This window comes from Microtus oregoni, unplaced genomic scaffold (genome assembly GCF_018167655.1).
Source record: "Microtus oregoni isolate MIOR12 unplaced genomic scaffold, Mior012 000002F_ref0000024, whole genome shotgun sequence".
Lineage (NCBI taxonomy): Eukaryota > Metazoa > Chordata > Mammalia > Rodentia > Cricetidae > Microtus > Microtus oregoni.
Window position 1 is genome coordinate 88,777,320 of NW_024543061.1, and position 17,935 is coordinate 88,795,254.

Here is a 17,935-nt window from a genome sequence, read left to right on the forward strand (position 1 = left end):
ATCCTGTCATAGACCTTGGCTAAATGTAAAGTACAGGGAAATTTGGAATTTAAAGCAGAAACCATAGGGAAGGCTGCTGACTGGGGGGGGGGGGGTCACCCACAGGCTCATACGTAGCTTTCTTACACAGCCAAGGACCTGTGCGGGGAACAGTCCCGCCCAGACTAGGCAGGGCCCTCCTATATCAGTGTACAATCAAGGGGGAAAAGAAAAAGAAAATGAAAAATATTGCTCACATACATGCCTACAGGCTAATATGATCTGGGTAATCCCTGAATTCAGACTCCCTTCTTAGGCTGGATGAAGCTGCCAGTCAAAGTGAAATAGGGCGCTCACCTCTTGGTGGACAAACCAGCCCAGCCCAGCAGCCCTCCAAGGTTTCACTTTAAGAATTTACCTGTTTGGAGTCGGGCAATGGTGGCGCACGCCTTTAATCCCAGCACTCGGGAGGCAGAGGCAGGCGGATCTCTGTGAGTTCGAGACCAGCCTGGTCTACAGAACTAGTTCCAGGACAGGCTCCAAAGCCACAGAGAAACCCTGTCGCGAAAAACCAAAAAAAAAAAAAAAAAAAAGAATTTACCTGTTTGGGTTTCTTGCCCTGACTTACCTCGGTGGCAGACTGTAACCTCTAACTGGAATAAGCTCTCTCTCCCCTAGTCTGCTTTTTTTTTTTTAAATATTTATTATGTACACAATATTCTGTCTGTGTGAATGCCTGCAGGCCAGAAGAGGGCACCAGACCCCATTACAGATGGTTGTGAGCCACCATGTGGTGGCTGGGAATTGAACTCAGGACCTTTGGTAGAGTAAGCAATGCTCTTAACCTCTGAGCCATCTCTCTAGCCCCCCTAGCTTTTGGTCACGGCATTTATCACAGCAGCAGAGAGGGCTGGGACCAGATTATCTCTTTACATATCCCAATGCTGCAGACAGAAGTTTCTCAGAAAAGGAGAAACCACTCATAAGAATATCTTAAGAGATTATTGCATCTTATTATAGTGTCTGTGACGTGCCTACGTGAATGCTGGTACATGTGTGTTACAGCTCATGTGTACATATAGGTTACAGGACAATTCTCAGAATTGGTTTTTTTTTTTTTTTTTTGGTTTTTCGCGACAGGGTTTCTCTGTGGCTTTGGAGCCTGTCCTGGAACTAGCTCTGTAGACCAGGCTGGTCTCGAACTCACAGAGATCCGCCTGCCTCTGCCTCCCGAGTGCTGGGATTAAAGGCATGCACCACCACCGCCCGGCTCAGAATTGGTTTCTTTCCATCTTTCTATGGGCTCCAGGGATTGAACTCAGGTCACTAGGATTGTATGGAAAGTGCCTTTTTCTGCTGAGATATCCTGCTAGTCCGTTTTTTGTTTTTTGCTTTGGGACTTGGTTTATATCCCATTCTGGCCTTGAAAATAGCTGAGGATGACCATGTTTTTAGTTGTCCTAAGTGACTTCTATTTTTCTTTTGAAATTTTAAAAAAAAACATTTATGTGCTGGGTGGTGGTGGTGCACGCCTTTAATCCCAGCACTTGGGAAGCAGAAGCAGGCAGATCTCTGTGAGTTTGAGGCCAGCCTGATCTACAGAGCAAGTTCCAGGACAGGCTTCAAATTTACAAAGAGAAACCCTGTGTGAAAAAAAACCCAACAAAACAAAACAATCCCCCTTAGCCCCCACAAACCCCTCTGTATGTGTGTGTGTGTGTGTGAGAGAGAGAGAGTGTGTGTGTGTGCGTGAGAGAGACAAAGAGTGTGCGTGTGAGAGACAGAGAGAGTGTGTGTGCGTGTGTGCGCGTGCACACACGTGTGCATGCCTGTACATGTCACCTTGGTGCACGTTTGGAGCTCAGAGGACAACCTTCTACCACGGGAACTAAACTCCAGTTGTCAGGCTTTGGGGCACACACCCTTACCCACTGAGCTATCTTGCTAGATCTCCCTTTTTTTGAGATAAAACTTTCCTGTGTAGGCTAGATCCGCCTTGAAGTTTTGATCTTCTTGCCTCAGCAGGGATTACAGGCGTGCACCACCATCGCCCGGCAAGAAGTTATTTTTTTTACCTCATACAAAGCAAGAATAGTATTTTGTTACTTATTTAAGTCTCTTGGATGTCCAAATATCAAAGGATTTGAACAAGTCAAATAATTTTACACTCTGAGGTACAGCATAGGTTATATCATGTGAAATGCCCTGGTTCTCCCCAAACCATCAACTGCTGCCAAACAAAGATGTTACCTGGAGTTGTCTAATGGTACACACTTGTAGCTCCAGCACTCCGGAGGCTGAGGCAGATGGGTCTCTGTGAGTTCAAGGTCAGCCTGGTCTATAAAGTTCTAGACAGCCAGCAAGGAAGTATACCAGTGTTAGCAAGTGTAAGTGGCATTTATTTTGCACTCTTTAAATTTTGTTGTTGGTTGTTTGTTTTAGCTTTTTTTTTTTTTGTTTTTTCGAGACAGGGTTTCTCTGTGGCTTTGGTTTCTGTCCTGGAACTAGCTCTTGTAGACCAGGCTGGCCTCGAACTCACAGAGATCCACCTGCCTCTGCCTCCCGAGTGCTGGGATTAAAGGCGTGCGCCACCACCGTCCGGCTGCAACTTAGATTCTTGTATGTGTACTAACTGAATGAACTGGAAATTATTAGGTTATTACTTATTAGACATTTTAAGTTGGCCCTCCTCAATTCCCTTTTTATTTATCTGCTTTTTCCAAAGACCAGAAATCAGAGCCTTCATAATTCCAGCCAGTGAAGTTTACTGAGATTTTGGAGAGATTATGCTTTTTTTTTAAGCCGCAGTTGTGGGGGGCAATGATTTGTCTCTTGTACTTGTTTAATAAAATGCTGATTGATCAGTAGCCAGTCAGGAAGTACAGGCGGGGCGACCAGGATAGGACAATTCTGGGAAGAGGAAAGATTCAGTTTACAGTCGTCACCCAGACACAGAGGATGCAGGTGTGACTGCCTCGCTGATGAAGGTACCAAGCCACGTGACAGCACAGACAAGAATAATGGGCTAATTTAAGATGTAAGAATTAGTTAATAAGAAAGCCTGAGCTACTAGGCCAACCAGTTTATAATTAATGTAGACCTCTGTGTGTTTCTTTGGGACTGAATGGCTGAGGGACGGAGCGGGACAGAAACCTCTGTCAGCACCACAGACTGCAGCTTTACGCATTTCTCTTTTGTCCTAGGTGACATTTTCTGTCACAGATTGGGTTTCGTGGGAAGCAGATGCCGAGTCAGAAATGAGCTCGCATGGAGCCTGTGAAGAGGAAGTCAAGACTGACAGTGAAATGTTGAGCTTTGCTTCACGAAGTCTCAACAAACAGTGAGCTGTGAGCCGGTCCTCTGATTAGGATGCACGTTGGACCTGGCAGGAAGATAACAGCCCAGCGTAGTTGTCCATCCCCCACTCCCCAGACAGGGTTTCTTTGTGTAGCCCTGGCTGTCCTGGAACTCGCTCTGGAGACTAGACCAGGCTGGCCTCGAATTCAGAGATCTGCCTGCCTCTGCCTCCTTAGTGCTGGGACCAAAGGTTATATCACCACTGCCTGGCTAGGGTAGTTTTGTTTTCAATGAGGCATTTGCATAGGCTGGCGGTAGAGGGCTAGGAGTCTCCTACATCCCTAAATGGAAATTGAGGTCACCAGTGTTCTCCACATACTACCATAGGTCACTTTTGAAAATATAAATATTTTTATTTCTTCTTTCTTTCCTTCTTCATCTTTTTTTTTTTTTTGAGACAGAGTTTCTCTGTAGCTTTGGAGCCTGTCCTGGAACTAGCTCTTGTAGACCAGGCTGGTCTCGAACTCACAGAGATCCGCCTGCCTCTGCCTCCCGAGTGCTGGGATTAAAGGCGTGCGCCATCACCACTGCCTGGCAAATACTTTTATTTCAAGAGGGACTTGAGAATTTCCCTACCCCTAAGTCAGGGTTTCTTTGTTTGTTTTTTGAGAAAGGGTTAGGATATATAGCCACACTCACTGGTTTTGAACTGGCAATTTTCTTGTTTCAACTTCTGAGTGTCGGGACTACAAGTATTTATCACATGCCTGCTCACCCGGAAACTGATCACGTAAAAGTCACTTCTCCATACTCACTGATCGTGGTGAACACACTGGTGAAGCAGAAATAGTCCACAGCATTGAGGGAGAGCAGGTGGTAGAGGAACTGCTCTCTTTCCTCCTCACAGCGTAGAAAAGCGTACCGTTTATAAAGCTTCCTGAGAAGGTAAACACAGGCACACATAGTGGTTACAATTTTCATTCTTAAAATCACGATGTAAAATTAACACCTTCTGAGCCAGGGAGCGGGTTCTCTACCATCTGCCAACTCTCACGCCCTAATTAAATCCCTGAGACTCACATGGGAAGGAGAGAACACATCATCCAGTAACATCCATCTGATTTCTGCACATGCACTTGAGCTAAATAAAAACTAAAGATCAATCAAACAAAAAGTCCCCCTCAAGCACCAGGCTGGAGAGATAGTGTAGTGGTTAAGAGCACTGTCTGCTCTCCCAGAAGACATGGATTTGATTCCTAGCACAAACATGGCATTTCCTATCTGTAAGTCCAGTCCCAGGGGACTGGCATTCTCTTATGACCTCCTGTGCACTGTACAATTTGGGACACAGACACACACACATTAAACAAACAAGAAAACGCTCACCTTACCACGTAGGCGCTGGGAATTGAACCGAGGTGTGCTCTTACGTGCCGAGCCATCCCTTCAGCCCCCTCTACCTTATTTATTTGCTTCAGGGATCCACCTGTCTGTGCACCACCCCTTCCACTCCAAGACACACAACACCAGGCTGGGATTGCAAGCTTGTGCTGCCACATCTGTGTGGGTGCTAGGGATCTGAACATGGGTCCTTATGCTTACCTGGCCGGGCCTTTGACTGACTGAATCATTTCCTCAGGCTCCACTTTTATTTTATTTAATTATGCAATGCAGCCCAGGCTGCCTCAAACTTGCTATATTTGCTAAGGATTACCTTGAACTTCTGGTCCTCCTGTCTACAACTGGGATTAGAGGTATGTACCATCATATCCCATTTAATCAGTGCAAGGGAACAAACACATGACTTCATGTATGCTAGACAAGCATTCTACCAAGTGAGTTGCGGCTTAATCCCTTATACTATGTTTTTTGTTTGTTTGTTTTGTTTTTTTTAAAAAACCAACCTACTCTTTGGACATTAAGATTTTTTTTTCTTTTTTCTTTTTTTTTTAAATTTATTTACTTATTATGTATACAATATTCAGTTTGTGTGTATGCCTGCAGGCCAGAAGAGGGCACCAGACCCCATTACAGATGGTTGTGAGCCACCATGTGGTTGCTGGGAATTGAACTCAGGACCTTTGGAAGAGCAGGCAGTGCTCTTAACCGCTGAGCCATCTCTCCAGCCCTGGACATTAAGATTTATTCTAAGCTTGGAATGTAGCACTCATGAGGCTGAGATAGGCAGATCTCTGAGTTTGAGGTCTACCTGATCTAAGTAAGTTCCAGGACAGCCAAGGCTATGTTGTAAGACCCTATTTCAAACAAAACAAAACAACTCATTCTACAATGCTCCAGGGCCATAGATGTGAGTGTAAGAGCACAAACAGTCCTGGTTACCATGTATGGGTCCAATAGAAAAGCCACGGCAAGGTTTGAATCAGGTTCTTTGCAAATCTTTGCTCAAGAACTCTAACTTCTTAGCGTTCAAGTAAATCCTAATGTTCTTATCATTTAAATGGATTTCTGGCTAGGCAAGGTGGTTCATACCTAGCACTCAGGAGCCAGAAGAGGGCACCATATCTCATTACAGATGGTTGCTGGGTATTGAATTTACAGCCTCTGGAAGTGCCCTTAACCACTGAGCCATCTCTCCAACCCAGTATTTTCTTTCTTCTCTTCTCTCCTCCCTCTCTTTCTCCCTCTCTAAGATTTATTATGTAGTGTAGGAGGGTCTTCTGTCTATGTGTTACTTGGCCTTTTGATAGGGCAGCCCTTAGGTGGGCGGAGTAGACAGAACAGAATGCTGAGAAGGGAAGTGTGGCAGACGCCATGATTCTCCTTCCTGAGACGGACGCTGGTTAGACTCATGCCGGTAAGCCACAGTCAAATGGCAATACACATTAATGGAAATGGGTTAATCAAGATGTGAGAGTTAGCCAATAAGAGGCTAGAGATAATGGGTCGGTCAGGCAGTAATTTAATTAATACAATTTCCGTGTGGTTATTTCAGGGGCTAAGCTAGCAGGGCGGCGGGACTCAGTCCACCGCTCCTCATTACAACAATTATGTATACAGTATTCCGCCTGCATGGCAGCAGACCCCATTAGAGATGGTTGTGAGCCACCATGTGGTTGCTGGGAATTGAATTCAGCCAGTGCTCTTAGCCTCTGAGCTATATGGCAGCCCCACGAAGGTATTTTCTGAAGCATATCTGTTATACAAGAATGTATGTGTTCATGAATCAGGATTTATGATGAAGGAGCTAGTTTCTTAGCTTATTTAATTTCCTTTGTAAGCACACATCACAGAAACAAATGTCTTGAAAGGTGATGTCTTACTTGGTCAGTAGTTGGTTGGAGAGCAACTGCTTGAGATGCTGTGACAAAAGTTTCTTTTCTAGAGACAATCTTATCCATGCCCGGGCTCGGCCAACATCAGTCTTGATCTCACTCATGTTTTGAACATGCCTAAAAATCAGTACCAAAAAATAAGATTTTTTTTGCATTTAAATACATCTTGTTTTTAGACAACATATATGAAATGCCTTATTCTTAAAACAATGCATCTGATTCAAATAAATCACAGTCAAAACAAAAGTTCTGTGTAGCCCTGGCTGTCCTGGAACTCACTCTGTAGGGCAGGCTGGCCCGTGAACTCACAGAGATCCACCTGCCTCTGCCTCCTGAGAGCTGGAACTAAAGGTGTGTGCCACCACCACCTCCCAGCTTAGTCCCCTTTGTCCTGGTGTTGCTTGGATGACAGGCAATAGCCAGTCACGGTGAAGGGGGCAGATCAAAGGTAACTGATCAATTTGTTAATTTGTTAGTATTTTTCCATTTCTAAATTATCCTTAAAGAAAGTCACATATAGGATCACACTGTCTCTATAGACGTCCAGGAGAGCAACACTGCCATCTAGATTCATGTTTTCACAAATAAACAACTGGTAACTATTGAAATTAGCAAGGATGTGCTTAACTTGCTCTTCAGCCCCAGTCATAAAATCCTAGAAGAGATTTTTAAGGATAACTTTAAGATAGAAAAGAACTAAAAAATATTAACAATACTGGGCCCAGAAAAATTCTTCTTCTTCTTCTTTTTTTTTTTTTGGATTTTCGAGACAGGGTTTCTCCGTGGCTTTTGGTTCCTGTCCTGGAACTAGCTCTTGTAGACCAGGCTGGCCTCGAACTCGCAGAGATCCGCCTGCCTCTGCCTCCCGAGTGTTGGGATTAAAGCCAGAAAAATTCTTTTATATTTAGATGAAGAAATAGGTAATACACATCTTTGTTGTTGCTATTTAATTTTTGAGAAAGAGTCTTACTATGCAGCCCCATCTGGCCTGGAACTCATCATGTAGACCATGCTAGCCGCAAACTCATAGATGCATTTGCCTTAGTCTCCCGAGAGCTGGGATTAAAGGTGTATTCCACCATGCCTGATTTGAACTCTGTAGACCAGGCTGGCCTCTCACTCTGCTTCCTAAGTGCTGGAATTAAAGACATGAACCACCAGCACTGTAACACACTTTTGAGGGCGGTCAAAGCCTCAGAGATTTGAATCTCAGATCTAGTTGTACACCAGAACTGACATTGTACCTGGCATGGTGATACATGCCTGCAATCCCAGCATTCAAGAGGCAGAGGCAAGCAGGCTACTTAAGAAAATAAAAATAAAACAATAAAGTGTGCGTTAGGAGGTGGACTGTATATATTTACACATGAGTGCAGGTGTCCAAAGAGACCACAGACAGTGTCAGATGACCTGGAGTGGAGTCACAGGCATTATAAGCTGCTTGGCTGGGTGCTGGGAACCAAACTCAGGTCCCCACAAGAACACTATAGGTCGGGGCTGAGAGCACTGATACCACAGAGAACCCAGGCTCAGTTCCCAGCATCCTCCCAGCAGAGAAAAGGAAAACCAGAAAAAGAAAACAAAGTAGATATAAAAAAACAACTCAAGTGAAGTCTTTGCTCATGTGACTCATCACAAAACACACACACACACACACACACTCACACTGGATTGTGCTTATTGTTAAGTAAATGTAAAAGTTAGTAAGGAGCCTGAGCTATCAGCTGAGCATTTATAAGTAATATAAGCTTCTGTTGGTAATTTGGGAAGCAGTTGCTGGATTCTTGGAACTGGAGGGAGGCAGAGAAATGTACATTTACACACTTACACTTACACACACACACGAGGTGCTTGTAATCCCTGTGTTTGGGAGGGGCTTTCTAGCTAGCCCACCCAGCCCAACTATCAAACAGAGATCCCCTGCTTCTGCTTCCAAGTGTTGAATTGAAAGACACATGCTACCACAACAGTCTTTTTTTCCTTTATTTTCTTTATTCTCCCAAGATTTTACGTGTATTGTTGTTTTGACTGTATGTATGTCTGTGTGAGGATACCATATCCCCTAGAACTGGAGTTATAGACAGTTGTGAGCTGTCATGTGGGTGCTGGGAATTAAACCCAGGTTCAAATCTAGAAGACTAACCAATGCTTTTAACCACTGAGCCATCTCCCTAGCCCCAGGACAAAAAGTCTTAAGTATCATGGTTATTTTATATTTTATGTACACACATTTTAAAAGCTCATATCTTAAATGTTGACTAAATATTGTGCTGAAAATGTTTATAAGGAAAAAGCCTAACCATTTTCGTTCTTTTTTTTTGTTTGTTTTATTTTATTTTATTTTTTTTTCGAGACAGGGTTTCTCTGTAGCTTTGGTGCCCGTCCCGGAACTAGCTCTCGTAGACCAGGCTGGCCTCGAACTCCCAGAGATCCGCCTGTCTCTGCCTCCCGAGTGCTGGGATTAAAGGCGTGCGCCACCACCGCCTGGCTTTTTTTTGGTTTTATTTTGCTTTTTTTGAGACAGCTGTAACAGCCATGGTTGTCCTGGAATTTGCTTTGTAGACCAGGTTGCCCTTGAACTCAGAGAGACCCACCGGCCTCTGCCTCCCAGGTGCTGGAATTAAAGGCATGCACCAACCAGTCACTGGCAAGAAATGCTAATTTTAATATTTGTATTTCTAAAGCTATATCTTGTTGGGTGATGACGGTGACTCACAACTTTAGACCCAACACTTGGAGGCAGAGACATGTGGGTCCCTGAGTTTGAAACCAGTCTGACCTACAGAGTGAGTTTTATGATAGTTAGGGTTACACAGAGAAACTATCTCAAAAAACAAACAAACAAAGATAAAAAGAAAAACTATCTTTCAGAGATCAATTTTTCTGCCAAGCCACCTACTGTTATTTTTTGGCCTAAATCTATAGATAACATGCACTTAAAGAGATTCAGAGCTGTTTTAGAACACTCTTCCCCAACTGCATCTCCCCTTTTATTCAATGTCAGAAGAAAACAACAAACAGTACAATAGTAAAACAATTAAAACTGAGGCTGGAGAGACGGCTGTGCAGTTAAAGGTGCTTGTTGCTCTTCACCCAGGCTTGTTCTCAGTGCCCACACACAACATCCCTGATGCTGGCTTGAGGAGATCTAGTGCCCTCCTCTGAACTCCATGGGCACCAGGCATGCATATGGTTTACATACATGTAAATGCAGGTCAAACACTAATACTCATAGAATAAAAATAAATAAACCACATCTATAATTAGGAAAATACTTTCTTCAGAATATGCAAACAAAAGGTATGGTTAAAATCACGTGAGCAATCTGGGTGAAAAGCTATGCTTCACAGTTATCACCGTCCATTAACATGTGTAACAAATACCTCATGTCTTGAATTAGAGAGACCCTGAGTGTTGGTAACATAACTCCTGAGTCAGATTTTCTTCTTTCTGGTCCAAGGGCAACTATGTAGAAAAATATTAGCAAAGTATTAGGAAAATAACAGTGAGCATTTATACTTTAACTTTTTTTTGTTTTGTTTTGTTTTTCGAGACAGGGTTTCTCTGTGGTTTTGGAGCCTGTCCTGGAAGTAGCTCTTGTAGACCAGGCTTGTCTCGAACTCACAGAGATCCGCCTGCCTCTGCCTCCCGAGTGCTGGGATTAAAGGCGCCACCACCGCCCAGCTATACTTTAACTTTTAATCTTTTTGAAGACAAGTCTTTCTCTGTTACCCTGGCTGGTCTTGAACTCACACAGATCCACCTGGCTTTGCCTCCTAAGTGTTGGGATTGAAAGGATGTACCACCATGCTTGACCTATTGGTACATTTTAAAAATAATTTTTAAAAAATGTATGAGTTTGCTGGTCAGTGGTGGTGTACACTTTTAATCCCAGCACGTGGGAGGCAGAGAAAGGAGAGTCTCTGTAGAGTTTGAGGCCAGCCTGGTCTACAGAGTGAGTTCCAGGACAGCCAATGCTACAGAGAAATCCTGTCTCAAAAAAAACCCCAAAACCAAACAAATTCTGAGATTACAATCTAAATGTATCATTTCCCTCTTCCCTTTAACCTCCCAATGCACCCTGTTCTCCACGCCTTTGCTCTTTCAGGTTCACAGCCTTCTATCATTGGATACGTGCATGTATATATACTTCTAAATACATAGATACAACCTGCTCAGTCTGTACGCTACTTGTATGCATGCATGTATTTTTTTAGGGATGGCCATTTAAAACAGCAAATGTGTGTTCTTTATAAACAAGCTGTAGCTATATTTGGAAACAAAACAGATATTTTATTCAGTACACCTGGTAAATAATGCAGCATGTGCAGGCTCTGGCTATGAGGTCAGCTACTTGGCCATTCGTTCTCACAGTGCTGGATAGTTACTCAAAAACACTGTCTCATGCACCCAAGGCTGTCCTCTGACCCTGAATGTTAGGGTTACACGTATGTGATATGATTCTGGGGACTGAACCTAGGACATCCTCAGCCCAGAAAACATTTAATATTAAACACGGGAAGATCCTTTTTTTCTTTTCCTTTCTTTTTAGATAGGGTTTCTCTGTATAACAGCCCTGACTATCCTGGAACTTGCTTTGTAAACCAGGCCTGCCTCTGCCTCCCAAGTGTTAGGTTCAAAAGTGTGTGCCACCATGCCCAGCTTTTTAAAATTTATTTATTTATTTAACACTACTGTTTTGGCTATTTAAGCTGGTAAAGTCTTCCTTCAAAGTTCAGAATTCTAACTACCATAGCATGCAAAGTGAGTATTTAAACTGACTTCTAAAAGTATAAGGTAGACGAATGATTTTCTTTTCTTTCCTTCTTCTTTTTAATTTTGAGACATGGTCTCATGCTGTACTTGACTGTTGGAACTCACCATGTAGTCTAGGCTGGCTCAACTCACACAGATCTATCTCCACTGGCCTCTCAAATGCTAAGATTAAAGGTGTGCACCCATCATACTTGGTGAGTAATTCTCTCATAAATTAAATGGTTAAATGCCACATTTATTTCACTTTATTAAAACTTTGAAAAATTAGATTGATATGAGTTAGAGTGTTTTGCCATCATGTCTATTGGTGTACACGTGTGTACACACACACACACACACACACACACACACACACACCATGTGCATGTTTGGCATGTGTTTAGTCCACAGAGGTCAGGAGAGGGTACCAAATCCCCAGGAACTAGAGATAAGGATGGTTGTGACCTACCATTTGGGCTCTGGAAATCAAACCCAGGTCCTCTAGAAAAGCAACGGTGTTCTTAAGCATTGAGCGCACTCTCCAGTTCCACAGCTAACATTTATAAAGGAAGGAAAATGACTCTTACAGCAAGCATCGAGCACACAGCCACAGGCTATGAAGTGGGAACGGGTCTCACTTTTGATGAGAAGCGATGGGATTTTATACACTTTCTTCATTTCTCTTCTGTAAACGGAAACTGAGCTGAAGCACCACAGTTAGCAAATACACTGATGAAACTTAAAATGTGGACTTTGCTTTATATTACAGCTTTTTCTCTGATTTTAGCTCCACTGATGTTGAGAAGTCGGGATGCAATACTGGCACAGATGTCTGTCTCCTGCCCAGGCCTCCAAGGAAGAGTCAGTCAGTTTTACTGTATTAGACCTTTCTGTTTTTGGTGCTTGGTGGAAAGGCTGGACTCATATCTAGTAGACATATATAATCCCTGTGGGACTGACACGGAGGCTCCAGTGGTGGTCAGGGTCTCTCTACGTGGCCCTGGCTATCTTAGAACTCACTCTGTAGACCAGGCTGTCCTTGAACTCACAGAGATCCACCTGCTTCTTCTTCTGAGGGCTGGGAATTAAATAGGTGTGCCACAACATCTGACTTAGGGAAGGCAACTTTCAAACTTGTACTTCAAAGACTAATCTCTCTGATACTCAGGGAAGTAAGGCACACTGAAGAAACTGTCTTAGACACTTTCAGGGAATATATATGTTTATCTTTCTATTAAGATCATCCTACCTTAAGTGTGTTATTAAAGTGCATTATTCTTTGGAGGTAGAAAGTCAAATGGCTCAGAGAATGACTCTTCATTCTGACATTACAATGCAGCCATACACACAGTAAGAAATAGGGTGAAAATGGTACAATGGTACAAACCAGTACGGCCAGCATTTGGAAGGAGTACGCAGAAGGATCAGGAGTTCAAGGACATCTTTAGCAACAAGAAATTCTGTCTCAACAAACAAAACTGAACAAAATAGCAATCTCAAAACAAAATGCTGAGAAGTGGAATAAGATTATGAAGCAGAAGAAAAGAGTTGAAACCATAATCAGCAAGTTGGCCAGGGGGAAACAACGGAGGAGCCAGAAAGCTCATGAGACTCTCGCAATGAAAAGGAGGCCCAGAGGTACAGCTCAGTGATGGGGTGCTTGTCTACTGTGTGAGGCCTGGCCACAATGCTCAGCAACAACACCAATAACAATACGTGTCCTACAGGTAAAGGGACTGTTAATTTGTCAGGAAATGTGCTCCCCAAAATTGTGTTTATGGCTCAGCCCCTAATACAGTGTTCACATTTGGGAGGTGACTGAATCATCTGGACTCTAGCCCCTTCAGCAGATCAAGTCAGTGACGGGCAAACAGTCTGGTGGCACCGGAGAGTGGCAGATACGAGAAGGCAGGGCCTATGCAGGTCAAGCAGGTCATCGAGAGCATGCCTTGGAAAAGTGCGCTTTCTCCAGCTCCACCTCCAGTCCCCGCAGCCCTCAAGTGGGCAATGTTACTCTCATGCATTTTTAAGTCTAAAACTTACTTTTTAATGCTCCTTTATCAACTTTCTCCCCATTTACTGTCTGTTTATCACTAGACTGGAAGCAGCTTAATGGTTGAATATGATGTTCCGGAACCCTGTAGGGAATTTAACAGGCGTCCCTGCTTGGATGAGGGACTTCAATGGTCTATAAGAGTATGGACTGGCCGGGCGATGGTGGCGCACGCCTTTAATCCCAGCACTCGGGAGGCAGAGGCAGGCGGATCTCTGTGAGTTCGAGACCAGCCTGGTCTACAGAGCGAGTTCCAGGACAGGCTCCAAAGCCACAGAGAAACCCTATCTCGAAAAACCAAAAAAAAAAAAAAAAAAGAGTATGGACTGCTCTTGCAAAGGACCCCAAATTTGGTCCCATCACTCATGTTGGGTAGACTGCAAGTACCTGTAGCTGTACCTTCAGGAGACACAATGTTGTCTTCTGGCCTCCAAAGGCATTTACACACATACAGTCATATAAACAAAAAAATATCTATTTAGGGGCTGGAGAAATGGCTCAGAAGTCATGAGTTCAATTCCCAGCAACCACATGGTGGTTCACAACCATCTGTAATGAGATCTGGTGCCCTCTTCTGGCCTGCAGGCAAACATGCAGACAGAACACTACATACATAAAAAAATAAACAAAATCTTAAAAAAAAAAGAGGCTTCAGGTCCCACTGGCGCGCGCTCTCTCTCTGTATGGATAGATGTGTATGTGTATGTACATATCCATATCCATATATAAAAGTTATGCTGGGCAGGTGTTGATGCCTACCTTTAATCCCATCCCATGGGGAAGCAGAGGCTATCAGATCTCTGTACAGTTCAAGTCAGTCAGATCTACATAGGGAGTTCTAGGCCAGCCAGAGCCATACAGTGAGACTCTGTCTAAAAAAAAGCTACATGGCTCTTACTAATCTTACTGAGAACATAAAACACTGTTCTTACATCGCTAGCCCTTCATCAATGTGGCAGTGCAGCAGAGACCGTAACCGCACGGACCTCTGATGCAGTTTCATTTATCTTTCTTCACTTTAGAATCTGCTGGAGGTCACTGAAGATGTTTAGGACTCGATTTCTAACTGAACCACTCAACATTTGTTCAGTGAAACCACAAAAACTACAAGTTCTGCCCAGCAGCAACTGACTCTAACAGCTAAACATTTTCACACACCTTTTTGGGCATAAGAGTTGAGCATGTCTATCTCATCTTAATTGAGCTTGGCTTTTCACTCCATGAACAGCCCCTTCCTAGGAATTAATTCTTGCTTGAGACAGGGTCTTACACACACCCCAGGGACGGCCTCCCACTCCTGAGCCCGCTGCTCCCACCTTGAGGTTGGTTCGGATTACCACTATGCTCAGCTCCACCTTTTCTAACCAGGGTAAAACCCATGTACTGGCCTTCAAGCTATGGTCAAGCGAACTTTAGATAAGCTACCTTGTTTATATGGTTTTTCATTTTAATGGCTACAATTCGGTTAGATACAGGACACAGACCATTCATTGACTTCTACTTTCTACACAGCAGAAATGGACGAAGAGATGGACTTCAGAGGTCTAAACTGTACCGGTATAAATACAGTTACGGCTGAGGCCATCAGGACACTGACAAGCTCTGGAGAGGGGTTCCAGGGCAATGTAATATCAAATCCATATTCTTACTTGTCTTATACATTTAAAAAATGAGGGCCGGGCAGGGGTGGCGCACGCCTTTAATCCCGGCACTCGGGAGGCAGAGACAGGCGGATCTCTGTGAGTTCAAGGCCAGCCTGGTCTACAAGAGCTAGTTCCAGGACAGGAACCAAAACCTACGGGGAAACCCTGTCTCGAAAAATTAAAAACATTTAAAAAATGAGGTTTTTTACAAGTAAACTCTGAGGGAGGACTACCTTGGGTACAAACAGTGAAGGAAAAGGAACTGGGGATCCAAGATGTCCCTTTACTTCCCTTCTTTCATTGGTTCCTTCTTTTTATTTTTTCAGTATTGGGGACTGGACTCAGGGTCTCACACTTGCTAGGTGAATATTCTCCCCCAGAGCTACGTCCTCAACCTACAATATTTTATTTCTTAAGTTTGTGGGTTAGGTTATACATTTTTTTAAAATCGCGCGCGCGCACACGCGCGTACACACACACACACACACACACACGCATGTTCTATGGTCTCTAGATTGAGGTCAAAAGATAATTTTGTTGCTGGGCTACAAGAGCTAGTTTCAGGACAGGCTCCAAAGCTACAGAGAAACCCTGTCTCAAAAAACCAGAAAAAAAATTCTTTAAAGAGACAGTATAGTCATAGACTAAAGCAGTAAAGAAAAATAAGCCATGTAAAGATGAAAAATATATAGAGTCTGGATTATGTATATTATTGTGTTTTCTTTGAATTTTTTGACTGTGAATGAGCTAAGTACAGAAAGACATTTCACTGTATGGGCTGCTAAGATAAACCAACATATATATTTTAAATGTATCTTGACTTTAAACTTTTAGTCTAAGGATATGTTGCTTTGGAAAAGTGGTTCTGCTTTTGTTTCCACAGAAAATGAGAACCTGTGGATTCCTTCTAGGCTAATATGGTTTGATCAAACAGGATCCCTGAAGTAATGGCCTCGGTGGTCCAACATCCACAACAGCTTTAGGACTGTTGGCTGAGAAGGACTAACCACACAGGATACCCCATGAAAGACCTGAGGAACAGCACCCTCAACCAGCAGGAAATAGTCTAAAAAAACTATGTCCAAATTCCCAAAAATTGTTTAAAAATGATTGTTTTCATTTAAAGAGGGTTGACTATAAATGATTAATGATCACAGTCAATTTCTATAAAAAATAAGGAGGATATGATATAGAGATGAATACTTTGCATTGGTATCGATCTTGGTATGTTGATACAAATTTAAAGTTGATGTTGTTACACTGTGTATTACACTGTGTATATGTATTTCTGCTTTTGTTTAGGGTACTGTGTTTGTGCAGCTCATTTAAAAATGTAATGTATAGCCGGGCGGTGGTGGCGCACACCTTTAATCCCAGCACTTGGGAGGCAGAGGCAGGCGGATTTCTGTGAGTTCGAGACCAGCCTGGTCTACAAGAGCTAGTTCCAGGACAGGCTCCAAAACCACAGAGAAACCCTGTCTCGAAAAACCAAAAAAAAAAAAAAAAAAGAAAAAAAAAAGAAAAAAATGCAATGTATAATTAAGAAATACAGGTTAATAGGCAGTCATTTATAATAGTCAAGCTTGTAGTCATGTTAGTTAGATTTTTCTAGATTTACAAGGAGAAATATATATTTCAGATGGACAGGTATCCTCCAAACCTTTCAAAGACTAACAGAACACGGCATTTAAATGTTTTAATAACTTAGGACTTTCCATGATAGTGAGACTCATCTGCTCCTGGCAGGACCAATCTACTTCAAGAGGATGATGGACATCAGAGAAGCTCCTTATGGAGTTTGTTAGTCATTTGGGCCAGAAACTGTTCTTTCCTGGACTACTTGATGTTATGCTGTATAAATTGAACATGTAGGATCCACAGAAAAATGACTGCTGAACTTGCCTAAAGGTGAGACAGTCCTTCAGGGTTCCTGCTTCATGAAAGAACTGCCAGACATTGTGCAGGACACAGAAGAAAGCATCTGATAGACTTTGCCATTACAATGCAAAACAGATCTTCAAATTTCCTGCTTCATGGGAAAGTCTGCCAGATACTATGGGCCTGTAGGCTGAAAATAGATGCTCCAAAGGTATAGAAGAACTTTAGGTGACTGCCCAGGCAGTGAGATGTCTCTGTCAATTCTAGAGTTTTGGAAGTTGTTTACAATGCACTTCCTCTTAACTCAGGTAATATTATAGCCTTCTGGGGTCTTTGATGGAGTTGAAGAATAGTTATAATTATAGTTTTCCTTAGTTATGATAAAAGATAAAGCAGATACTTTATAAACATTGTAATTGTAATTCTTGCTTGAAACCTGTTTTGTTGTATGTAATTTTACTATGTTAAAGTTAAAACCTCCCCTTTTATTTACAAAGAAAAGGGGGGATGATGTGGGATTTCCTTCTGCATGCTATGAATATGTTTTATTACTATCGATTATTAAAGAAACAGTTTTAGCTAATGGCTTAGTACAATAAAGCCAGGTGGGAAATCCAAACAGACTATAGAGAGAAAGTAGGCAGAGTCAGGGAGATGTCATGTAGCTGCTGAAGGAGAAAGATTTCAGCCAAAACCTTTCCAGTGGGCCACAGTCTTGTGGTGCTACATAGATTAATAGAAATGGGTTATTTTAAGATGTAAGAGCTAGCTAAAAATACGTCTAAGATATTGGCCAAACAATACTGTAATTGAAAAAAAGAGAAAAAGAAAGCAGAAGACAGAAAAGTCAAGTAAGTTTCTGTAGATTCATATCTCATAATATTGCTTCTTCTATTTTATCCTTACTGACAACATGGGTAAATTTCAGATAGAGACAAACTCATCTAAAATGATTCTTTTTTTTTATATATAATGTTTATTTATTTATTTTTTTAGATTTATTTATTATGTATACAACATGCCAGAAGAGGGCACCA

The 17,935-nt window shown here is 42.6% G+C and overlaps 1 protein-coding gene across 5 annotated transcripts in view; it reads right to left on the bottom strand.

Moving 5' to 3' along the window:
* Positions 1-17,935, bottom strand: part of Dennd5b (DENN domain containing 5B) — a 116,499-nt gene that overhangs the window by 21,975 nt on the left and 76,589 nt on the right. For all 5 annotated transcript variants that reach the window (XM_041630269.1, XM_041630258.1, XM_041630236.1 and 2 more), the window contains 3 exons: positions 9,953-10,034; positions 6,558-6,686; positions 4,092-4,213 (listed from right to left, as the gene is read on the bottom strand). In XM_041630269.1, coding sequence (XP_041486203.1) covers positions 4,092-4,213; positions 6,558-6,686; positions 9,953-10,034 — 333 coding nt within the window. The remainder of the gene's footprint in view (positions 1-4,091; positions 4,214-6,557; positions 6,687-9,952; positions 10,035-17,935) is intronic.